The following is a 12,139-nucleotide window of genomic DNA, read 5'->3' as shown; positions in this document are numbered from 1 at the left end:
TTTCCAGTACCTGAAGAGTTGAGAAACTCCAGTTGTTATCTCTATGCAAACAAGCCATTAAGCTCTCCGACTAAGTTAGTCTGGAGAGGGCTGTTATCTGACTTTTATTATCTCAACTGTAAGTGAACTGTTTACTTTTCCTCTGCTAGAGGAGAGGTCATTACGTCACAGACTGCTCTGAAATAATCATTTTGAATGCTGAGTGTTGTGTAATCTGCACATATTAGAGAATGATGCAATGTTAGAAAAAACACTATATACCTGAAAATAAAAATATGAGGATATTTTCTTTGCTGCTAATCTTCTAGTAATTATTCATAGTTGTTACAATCTGCATCTGCTGGTAGATTCCTGTATGTACTACCTCTGCTTCACCAGCAGATGTCACCAGCCTCTATGAAGTTACAGCCTGAACTTTCCTCTGCCCACCAGCAGAGGGTGGACTCTCTGGAGATCTCTTCACAGACAGGAAGGAGGCCTGGACTGTCACATGGCCTTTCAGCATGGTATTTAGGCCACACCTGAACACTCAGAACTTGCTAGCTCTTTGTTCCTGATCCTAGCCATCCTGTCCGGAGTTCCCTGTTCCTGATTACCTTGTTCCTTGATTCCCTGCTGTATTGATCTCCCGTGTTTTGACCTTGTGCTTGTATACCGACTACTCTTTGCCTAGCGATTACTGTACTGCTTGATCTCCTGTGTATGACCTCTGCTTGCCGACTATCCGTGTGTCTCCTCCTCGATTGTAATCTGTATTTTGTATATATATTCCTAGGTTTATGTTGTATTACTATTCTGGATCCAGGGTCTGTGTGCACACAATTCTATACACTGGATCTACTCTGCATAGCTCGCTTATGCAGAGAGGTCCTTGTATAAACCCTGATTTTCATACCTTGTATGCTTATTGTATATATCTGCCAGTATTCTTTGATGCAGTGTGTTGTATGTGTGTAGAATACATTGCCTGCAAGTTGATACTGATTGTTTCTGTGCATGAGGTGAATGCACAGTATTTCTTTATTTACATTTAATAATAAATCCTTATTATTCATTTACTCCTGGTTTGGCAGTCTTTTCCTAAACAGTGACATCTCTGCCTGGTTGCGGGTTTGTGCGTTGGTTTCTGTTTGCTCCAGGTGCAGCGCACAAACTCCATGCAAATTATAACAGAAGAGCTAGCCAAACAATTTGTCACTAGGAAAAGGTCTGAGATCCTGTTTCTCCAGCCATGATTGACATGGATTTGAAGCACCTGTCTGAATATGCTATTCTAGCAAGAGACAAAAGGAAACTTTGCTATTATACGTTTGCAGACGATTCATTTGAGGATCTGCAGCAGCTGATTTCATGGGTTCAGTCTGTGAGTAATGAAAGAACCTTTCCTTATGATTTAAAAGACTTTTTGTCGGTTTTGCATGAATGTTGTTCTGAAGCCCAACAAAATTCAGTTGCTTATTCCACAATGCATGTTCCGGGTAATTTATCAGGCCCCATTAATTGTCCTGCTGCCCCTTTGAATCAAGCCAAATCCTGGCCAGTAATTAACCAGATTCAATCAATTAAGCCCACTCATAATCCTGCTACTTCCATTAATACTGGAATCTCTTTTGTTTCAGCTATGGAAGTTGATTGGACTATTCAGCACAATAACTTCTACTCCTTGCTAGCAGAGGAAGACCAATATGAGTGTTATAAGGAATTGTCAGCATATTCCCGTGAAGAGTTAATGCAAATTGTTATGCACGTTAAATCTTTTATGCAGCAGGGCAACTCTGCAGAATCTGAGATGCAAGCATTGTTGCAGATTCTGCAAACCCTAATTGCAGTAAGAGACCCTTCTACCTCCTGGACTCAAGTTAGATCCCTGCCTGTCTATTGCAATAACAACTCCTCTTCAGTAATAAACCAAACCAAGCCAATTAAAACTAATCATATTCCTGTCACTTCCAAACAGACAGTTCAGTCCTGCAATTATGCTCAGGGTAATCTGCAAGCTCCCATTAAGAGTGATTGGGATCCCCCATTCAGTAGATGGGAAATTAATGCACTAAATGATGAATTAAAGTATGATTGGGAATCATTTAATGAATTCTATTCCACAAAAGAAAAGACATTTTTGGATGCATGTATAAAATCTGCAACTTCTCTGATGAACCTGAATGTTTGCAAGTCTGACCGTGTACTTCCTTTGATTGATGAATGGAAAAAGATTTTGCATAAAAAAGATCCTTCTGAGTTTTCTGGTAGTCAGTTTGTGCAGCATTCAGCAGCCAATGTTAACCCTGTCAGTTCCAGCAATAAGTTTGTCAGCTTTGATCCAGTATTCCATCCTGAACAGATTGATCAGATGTATGGTTACCTTAAGAGGGACTGGGATCGATTTCTTGAGTTCTATCTAGAAAAAGGGGATTCATATATATTTGCATGCATGCGTGCTGTCCAGTCTATGGTTGATCACAAGACTTGTAAATATGAATCAGGTTCTGGTCTAGTAATCGCTTGGCAAAGAATTTTGTCTCATTCTTATGATTATCAGAGCACACCACCTGTTAATTCTGCCCCAGGCATCAAGGGAGAGACATGCTCTCTGTCCTCAGTAACCTGTTCCACGGACTTGGAATTACCTGTATCCAAAAATCATAAAAGAACTGCTCCTTTACAAACTGCGGTTAGATCCACTCCATGGTCATTCCAGCTACCTACATCATACCTGCCCTGTTCTTCTGCACATCAGGACTTTGTTAAACTCACCCCTGCTTCCAGACTGAGTCAAAAATCTAAGTTCAAACGGAAATATTTTCCTACAGCCTCCATCCTTCCAGTTACCACCGCAAAGACTCCAACAGTTATGTTGCCAGTTTCCGCAGATCCACAAACTGTATCGTTACCGAAACATAATCCATCTTCACTCCAGCCTGCTGTCCCTATTATGCCAGCTCTGCCTGTGCCACTTACCTCAGTCGTGCCAGTTACTCCTGACATGCCAGTGCCAGTCTCCTCAGCAGTGCCAGTCTCCTCAGCAGTGCCAGTCTCCTCAGCCCTGCCTGTGCCAGTCTCCTCAGCCCTGCCTGTGCCAGTCTCCTCAGCCCTGCCTGTGCCAGTCTCCTCAGCCCTGCCTGTGCCAGTCTCCTCAGCCCTGCCTGTGCCAGTCTCCTCAGCCCTGCCTGTGCCAGTCTCCTCAGCCCTGCCTGTGCCAGTCAGCTCAGCAGTACCAGTGTCTGTAAGCTCAGCAGTACCAGTGTCCGTCGGCCCAATGTTTTCCCTTTCAGAAGATTTGGCAGTATCCTTGTCGGTCGGCTTGGCAGTGTCCCTGTTGGTCAGTTTGGCAGTGACCCAGTCGGACAGCTTGGCAGAACCTCTGTCAGTTGGTCCGGCAGTGGGTCCTCCAGACGTCTCAGCAGGTCTCCTGCCAGCTGCTCCGGCAAAGTCTCAGTCTGCCGTTCCAGCAGAATCGTACTCCACAGCTCAGCCAAAGGCCCAGCCGGGTGCTCGATCAGTTGGTCTGCCAGTTGCTCGATCTGAGGTTCAGCTAATAGCTCTGCCAAGGGTCTTGTCAGCTATGCAGCCAGTGGTCCAGCCAGTCGCTCAGCCAAAGGTCCAGCTTTCTCGAGTCTCTGCTGATGCCCTTTGCCCTTCAACTTCTGCTAGAGCACAGACTTATGCTGAGGCTCAACCCGCACAGATGTCTGACACTCAGGCACCACAGACCCCTGTTAATGCCCTGTTTCCACAGACTCCTGCTGAGATCCAGCTTCCTCAATGCTCGGCTGAAAGAGGGCTCCCACAGTCTTCTGCTGAGGCTAAGCGCATACTCATTTCTGCTGATGGCTTGTCCTCAAAGACATTTTCTGGTACTCAATTCCCACAGATTCTTCCAGATACCCTGCATTTACAAACTGTTGTCCAGTCTGCTGCTTTGCCTGCTCTATTGGAAAATGACTTTCAGTTTATCCATCCTGATGGCCTCCAGTCCGCTGTTCCCGATGGCCTCCAGTCCGCTGCTCCTGATGACCTACAGTCTGCTGTTTCTGCTCCTGATGACCTACAGTCTGCTGTTTCTGCTCCTGATAACCCACTGTCTGCTGTTCCTGCTCCTGTTGCCTCCAAGTCTGCAGTTCCTGCTCCTGTTGCCTCCAAGTCTGCAGTTCCTGCTCCTGTTGCCTCCAAGTCTGCAGTTCCTGCTCCTGTTGCCTCCAAGTCTGCAGTTCCCGCTCCTGTTGCCTCCAAGTCTGCAGTTCCCGCTCCTGTTGCCTCCAAGTCTGCAGTTCCCGCTCCTGTTGCCTCCAAGTCTGCAGTTCCCGCTCCTGTTGCTTCCAAGTCTGCAGTTCCTGCTCCTGTTGCTTCCAAGTCTGCAGTTCCTGCTCCTGTTGCTTCCAAGTCTGCAGTTCCCGCTCCTGTTGCTTCCAAGTCTGCAGTTCCTGCTCCTGTTGCTTCCAAGTCTGCAGTTCCTGCTCCTGTTGCTTCCAAGTCTGCAGTTCCTGCTCCTGTTGCTTCCAAGTCTGCAGTTCCTGCTCCTGTTGCTTCCAAGTCTGCAGTTCCTGCTCCTGTTGCTTCCAAGTCTGCAGTTCCTGCTCCTGTTGCTTCCAAGTCTGCAGTTCCTGCTCCTGTTGCTTCCAAGTCTGCAGTTCCTGCTCCTGTTGCTTCCAAGTCTGCAGTTCCTGCTCCTGTTGCTTCCAAGTCTGCAGTTCCTGCTCCTGTTGCTTCCAAGTCTGCAGTTCCTTCTCCTGTTGCTTCCAAGTCTGCAGTTCCTTCTCCTGTTGCTTCCAAGTCTGCAGTTCCCGCTCCTGTTGCTTCCAAGTCTGCAGTTCCCGCTCCTGTTGCCTCCAAGTCTGCAGTTCCCGCTCCTGTTGCCTCCAAGTCTGCAGTTCCCGCTCCTGTTGCCTCCAAGTCCGCAGTTGCTGCCGATGCCCTCCCGTCTGCTGCTTCTGCCGATGCCCTCCCATCTGCTGCTCCTGCTGGTACCTCTCCTGATGAGATCCTGTCTGGTACCTCTCCTGGTGGTATCCTGCTCCTCCTGTTTATGGCCATTATGCATCCCTTCCTGATGGCATCCAGTTTTCTGTTTTATTTGATGACCTCAGATGCCCTGCTCCTGTGGATGTCCAATCTATGGCTCTTCTTGGTGTCCTTCATTTTTTTGTTTCACCCAAAGGTCTTCAGAGGGACTTGCAACATGTCCTATTGCCTCTGGGTCCTTTTGTCCAGTCAGCCTGGTAATACCCGGGTTGTGGCCTCATGTGCTGACCGATTTATGGCCTGCCTCTTTGCCAGTATTTTCTGGGACCCAGGTGGGCATAAGTCCAAATGGAGCATCCGGAGGCTGCTCCTTGAGGGGGGGGTAATGTTACAATCTGCATCTGCTGGTAGATTCCTGTATGTACTACCTCTGCTTCACCAGCAGATGTCACCAGCCTCTATGAAGTTACAGCCTGAACTTTCCTCTGCCCACCAGCAGAGGGTGGACTCTCTGGAGATCTCTTCACAGACAGGAAGGAGGCCTGGACTGTCACATGGCCTTTCAGCATGGTATTTAGGCCACACCTGAACACTCAGAACTTGCTAGCTCTTTGTTCCTGATCCTAGCCATCCTGTCCGGAGTTCCCTGTTCCTGATTACCTTGTTCCTTGATTCCCTGCTGTATTGATCTCCCGTGTTTTGACCTTGTGCTTGTATACCGACTACTCTTTGCCTAGCGATTACTGTACTGCTTGATCTCCTGTGTATGACCTCTGCTTGCCGACTATCCGTGTGTCTCCTCCTCGATTGTAATCTGTATTTTGTATATATATTCCTAGGTTTATGTTGTATTACTATTCTGGATCCAGGGTCTGTGTGCACACAATTCTATACACTGGATCTACTCTGCATAGCTCGCTTATGCAGAGAGGTCCTTGTATAAACCCTGATTTTCATACCTTGTATGCTTATTGTATATATCTGCCAGTATTCTTTGATGCAGTGTGTTGTATGTGTGTAGAATACATTGCCTGCAAGTTGATACTGATTGTTTCTGTGCATGAGGTGAATGCACAGTATTTCTTTATTTACATTTAATAATAAATCCTTATTATTCATTTACTCCTGGTTTGGCAGTCTTTTCCTAAACAGTGACATCTCTGCCTGGTTGCGGGTTTGTGCGTTGGTTTCTGTTTGCTCCAGGTGCAGCGCACAAACTCCATGCAAATTATAACAATAGTACACAACCAATTCATTATATCATATATTTTTTTCGCTTCAGTGTCTCTTTAAAGAGGCTGTTTATCATTATCATGTGGAATCCCCCCGAGCATTCTGGAAGACCAGCTATGTCCAGCCCACCTGCCTCCATCACATTGGATTTCATTACCCCGGGCCAAGATCCACTGTAGGGGAGAAGTGCCGGTATACAGAACAAAGCCCAGCAGAAGCATTATGGGTCTCCCTGTTGGATTGCGACAGACCAATAGGAACCCTCCTTCCACCAAGTAGAAGTCTTATTGGACCACCACTCAGTGAACCAATAAGACTTATCCCTGGGGAGAGAGGATTCCTATTGGTCTGTTGCAATCCAATGGCGAGTGCCATGCTTCTGTTGCGGCTCCAATCTATATACCAGCGCTTGTCCCCTGCAGTGGACCCAAGTGGCGTTAGCGACAGCAGTGATGATAAAGTGGTGAAATATATGTAGCATTGTTATATAATAATTTGGATAAGGTCCTTTCAATGGGAAGAGCAAAAAAACATCAGTGTTCTCCCCAGGCTCTTTTAGCCGGGTGCTCCACCCGACTAGTTTTGGTGAGCACCCGGCTGTAATTAGCTCACCTCCTCCTATGCCGTAAGCAGAGTTTCTCACAGAAGCACCGGCCCTGCATTCTTTCGTCTTGCCCCACCCGGCTACCTTTTCAGCCACCCGGCTACTATTTCATGCCTCCCAGCTGGAAAAAATTTCTGGGGAGAACACTGAACATCCTCAGCAGGGTAATCCACAGCTCCCAATTAGAACACTCAGTGTTTTAGCAAGGATAATATAAAGCTTAAGATGCCACAACAGCAGGGCCGGCCTTAGGTTTCACTGCACCCTGAGCGAAACCTGATTTTGGTGCCTTCCCCCTCCCCCATCCTCTTTGCGTGCGTACACACACGCACACACACAGGCCCATATATAGCACCAACAATTTGCAACGCTCGTTATAGCTGTGGTGCGTCCCTCCCCCAAAAATGCTCTCAGACTCAGTATAGGTAAGTAGGTAGCCAGGTATAGGTACCCTCAGTATAGGATCTCATGTGTAGGTGCCCTCAGTGTAGGTAGCCAAGCATAGGTAGCATAGTTGCCACAGTAAAGGTAGCTAGTATAGTAGCCCTCAGTATAGGCCAGTGATGGCTAACCTTGGCACTCCAGCTGTGGTGGAACTAGAAGTCCCATGAGGCATTGCAATACTCTGAAAGCTCTAAGCATAACTCGGGGAGGCAGAGGCATGATGGGATTTGTCGTTTTGTCACAGCTGGAGTGCCAAGGTTAGCCATCACTGGTATAGGTAGCATAGTTGTCCCAGTACAGGTAGCTAGTATAATTGCCCCCAGTGTAAGTAGTATAGTTGCCCCCGTATAAGTAGCATAGTTGCCCCCAGTGTAGGTAGTATAGTTTCCCCAGTATAGGTAGCATAGTTGCCACTGTATAGGTAGCATAGTTGCCCCCAGTGAAGTGTAGGTAGTATAGTTGCCCCATACAGGTAGCATAGTTGCCCCCATATAGGTAGCATAGTTGCCTCCAGTGTAGGTAGTATAATTGCCCACGTCATATAAGTAGCATAGTTGCCCCCAGTGTAGGTAGTATAGTTGCCCCCAGTGTAGTAGCATAGTGGCCCCCAGTGTAGGTAGTATAGTTGCCCCGTCATATAGGTAGTATAGTTGCCCCCAGTGTAATAGCATAGTTGCCCCCAGTGTAGGTAGTATAGTTGCCCCATCATATAGGTAGTATAGTTGCCCCCAGTGTAGTAGCATAGTTGCCCCCAGTGTAGTAGTATAGTTGCCCCCATCATATAGGTAGCATAGTTGCCCCCAGTGTAGGTAGTATAGCTGCTCCCAGTGTAGTAGCATAGCTACCCCCAGTGTAGGTAGCATAGTTGCCCCCCGTCAATCCCCTACCTTCTGCGTCAGCGGGCCGGGCAGAGACTGACTCACCTGACTTACATGTTCTAGCGCCGATGTCACTCTTATCTGTCCAGCAGGAAGTATGTCACTGGGAAAGGGGTGGCGCTATGCATGTCGGCGCACTCTGACGCAGGATCATATGGATCTAGTTTTTGGCAGTGCAATGCGATGGGGGTGGCTCATCACACCACACTGCTTTGGCCAGGTGTAAAACCAGCCTCAATGTACTGTATGCTTCACATTCCACTGCTAACATGTGATACTAGTTTTTACCTTTCAGCAACCTTTAGTTTGATCTGATAGCACAGACTGAGTGCTATCATATCAAAGTGAGTGAGAGGTCACCCAGTAGACCCAGTAGTAAAAGAGCTCTCAGAAGACCTACGATTAAGAATTGTTGACTTGCATAAAGTTGGAAAGGGTTTTAAAAGTATCTCCAAAAGCCTTGCTGTTCATCAGTCCACGGTAAGACAAATTGTGTATAAATGGAGTAAGTTCAGCACTGCTGCTACCTTCCCTAGGAGTGACCACCTTGTGAAGATGACTGCAAGAGCACAGCACAGAATGCTCAATGGTCAACGATACGTAAAACACTAAACAAGAATGGAGTTCGTGGGAGGATACCACAGAGTAAGCCACTGTTGTCCCCCAAAAAATAATTGCTGCTCATTTAAAGTTTGCAAAAGAGCACCTGGATGTTCCACAGCAGTACTGGCAAAATATTCTGTGGACAGATGAAACCAAAGTTGAGTTGTTTGGAAGAAACACACAACACTATGGGGTCAATTCATAAAAGGCTGTGCGAAAGAAATATCTGGTTGGGAAAATACTGCATTTGGTATTTTATTTATTTGTTTATTTATTTGTTGTATTTATAAAGCGCCAACATATTACGCAGCGCTGATAAAGACTTAGGGCCCGTTTCCACTAGTGCGGCGTGCGTCTCGCAGACGCACACCGCACTGAGCCGGTGGGCGGGATCGCAGGCGAATCCCATGAGCCGTGCCATGCACGGCTATGGGATTCGCAGCCTCCGTGGCGAAATCTGCGGGGGGTTCCGGGCGAATCGCTCCCGCAAGCGATTTCCCCGCGGCGCCGCCTTCCCTTATGGCAGAGTTTCCCCGTGCGAATGATGTGCGGGGAAACTCTGCCGAATCGCCGGCGAAACCGCCCTAGTGGAAACGGGCCCTTAGACTTTTGTGTACTAATTCATAAGAATTTCACTGGTGCCGAAGCCCATTGACAAAAACCTTTGCGGTAACAGCTCGTTACAAGCTGTTCCGTGCAGTGAGGGCTTTGCAAGGCATCCCGACATCCCTTTAGATGTACATGTTTTGATATACTGCCTCTGCTTGCTCTTGATCTGTCTATTAGTCTTTCTTAACATTCTATTTTATTGCCACAGCTTAGATTAACTTTCAAGAAACTTTGTACATGCCCTGCTTGGGTGATTTGCCCCACTAGCTCCTAACAGGTATCCAAGAGGTTAAACAGACACACAGCCTAAGGTATTCAGGGGATGCCTGTTCCGATCTCGCTCTGCTGCTGTCTGGGGGTTTAAAAGCTTGCCCTGCCGGCAAAGGCTACAGGTCCTATCAGATTCCATCAGTCAGACTTGCAGAAGAACAGGGGCTGTTTCTATTGGCTTCTCCTGCTTCTGCTAGTGAGTCCCAGCACAGTCTCTTCGCACAGATACCGCATTCTTATCACCACTTCAAAGCAGGCGGTATTGCTTTGTGCAATTACCGCTTGTTTGCTTTATGAATTGACATTTACTGATGTCTTGAGGTAATTACCGCACAAGTCGGTAATTTACCTCACTGCTCGGTAATTGTAGCTTTTCATGCGGTAACGGTTTATGAATTGACATTTTCCTAAGTGCTCGATAAAGTCAGCTGTTTTCTGCATCACCGAATGCGGTAATGCTTTATTAATCAACCCCATTGTGTGGAGAAAAAGAGGCACAGTATGCCAACATCAAAACCTCATCCCAACTGTGAAGTATGGTGCATCAAGGTTTGGGGCTGCTTTGCTGCGTCAAGGCCTGGACGGATTGCTATCATCGAAGGAAAAATGAATTCCAAAGTTTATCAAGACACGTTGCAGGAGAACTTGAAGTGTACCAGAGCTCACTAAAAGCAAAAGATGTATACATACCTGGGGCTTCCTTCAGCCCCATCTGCTTGGATCGCTCCCACACCGCCATCCTCTGCTGCCCGCAGCTTCGGTACCGGGTCCCCGCACTTCCGTCAGTTGGAGCCAGTTTGGCGTAAAAGAAGTGCACCCTTAGCGTATCTCTCCAGCAGCTGCTGGAGAGATATGCAATTAACGCACTTCTCCTGCATAGACTGGCTCTGACTGACGGAAGTGCGGGGACCCGTACCGAGGACAGGGAGCGATCCGAGCAGATGGGACTGGAGGAAGCCCCAGGTACTAGTATGTATAAATCTTTTGCTTTTAGTGAGCTCTGGTTTCCTTTATGGCTATCTGTCTATCAGCTGAAGTTCAGCAGAAGATAAGTATTGCAACAGGACGATGACCCAAAGCATAGACGTAAATCAACAACAGAAGAAAATACACCTTCTGGAGTGGCCCAATCAGAGTCCTGACCTCAACCTGATTGAGATGCTGTGACATGACCTCAGGAAAGTGATTTACACCAGACATCCCTAAGAATATTGCTGAACTGAAACAGTTCTGTAAAGAGGAATGGTCAAGAATTACTCTTGACCGTTGTGCACTTCTGATCTGCAACTACAGGAAACGTTTGGTTGAAGTTATTGCTGCTAAAGGAGGTTCAACCAGTTATTAAATCCAAGCGTTCACATACTTTTCCCACTTGCACTGTGAATGGTGTTTTCAATAAAAACATGGAAACATTTAATTTATTTATGTGGTATTAGTTTAAGAAGACTATAATTGTCTATTGTTGTGACTCAGATGAAGATCAGATAACAGTGTATGACCAGTTTGTGCAGAAATCCATATAATTCCAAAGGATTCACATACTTTTTTTTTTTTTTTGTTGCTATTTTATGTAAGCCTCCATATCCCTCTCAGTGTGCACTAAGTCCTTATTTTAGGTTTGAATGTGCTTGCTAAATTGAATGCCATCCTAAGCAACCTTATGTAATAGGAATAGGATAGGTTACAGTAGAGCCACACAATGGCAACAGACCCATCTTTTTGAACATAGTGTTTTCATCGTTGTTGTACTGATTGTCTTACATTAATATTTTGTATGCTAGGCTCACAAGATGTTGCACAGGACCTGGACGTACTGAAAAAACATAAGGTAAAATAAAACTTTGTAATGCTATAGCAAATGTTATGCCAATTAAAGTGTAAAATGTAATGACCTCTTGGCAAATAGACTGGGCGGGGTTGCTGATGGAATTCTGGGAAAGCAGCAGGCCGGCTTTGTTAAAAATAAACAAACCCAAGATAATATTTATGCAGCAATAAATTTGATACATACATGCAGAAAAAGGGGGGTAGAAGCAATAATGATTGCTGTAGACGCAGAAAAAGCGTTTGGCAGACTTTCGAGGGATTTTATATTCTTAATTCTCGAAAGGTTTGGCTTTGACTTCAATTTTATTAATAAAATTAAAAGACTGTATACGAATCAAAGTGCTGGAGTCAATGTTAATGGACATATATCTAGTAATTTTGACATAAAAAATGGGGTCAGACAGGGTTGCCCACTATCTTCTTGGCTATTCAATCTAAGTCTAGAAGCTGTTATCCAATTAATTCAGTTCGATAATCAGATAAAAGGTGTTAAAACAGATGAAGATGAGATCAAAGTGCTTGCCTATGCTGATGATCTGTTATTAATCCTGACTGACACGATCCATTCTATTGCTAGGTGTGAGGAACTTTTTAATACATTCTCACTGTATTCCAACTTTAAGTTAAATCAAGACAAAACTACAATCTTGAATTTGGGGTGTTCAGTTGCTACTGTACAAAATATTAAACAAAAAAATAAATTTAAATGGAA

The 12,139-nt window shown here is 45.9% G+C and overlaps 1 protein-coding gene across 2 annotated transcripts in view; it reads left to right on the top strand.

Moving 5' to 3' along the window:
• Window positions 1-12,139, top strand: part of DUSP19 (dual specificity phosphatase 19) — a 45,680-nt gene that overhangs the window by 24,573 nt on the left and 8,968 nt on the right. For both annotated transcript variants that reach the window (XM_068245412.1, XM_068245413.1), the window contains exon 3: window positions 11,382-11,428. In XM_068245412.1, the coding sequence (XP_068101513.1) occupies window positions 11,382-11,428 (47 nt within the window). The remainder of the gene's footprint in view (window positions 1-11,381; window positions 11,429-12,139) is intronic.

The sequence above is a fragment of the Hyperolius riggenbachi genome, chromosome 7, assembly GCF_040937935.1.
Source record: "Hyperolius riggenbachi isolate aHypRig1 chromosome 7, aHypRig1.pri, whole genome shotgun sequence".
In the NCBI taxonomy this organism is placed as follows: Eukaryota; Metazoa; Chordata; class Amphibia; order Anura; family Hyperoliidae; genus Hyperolius; species Hyperolius riggenbachi.
The sequence above is the reverse complement of the archived record's forward strand: the minus strand, read 5'-3'. Positions and strand labels throughout refer to the sequence as shown.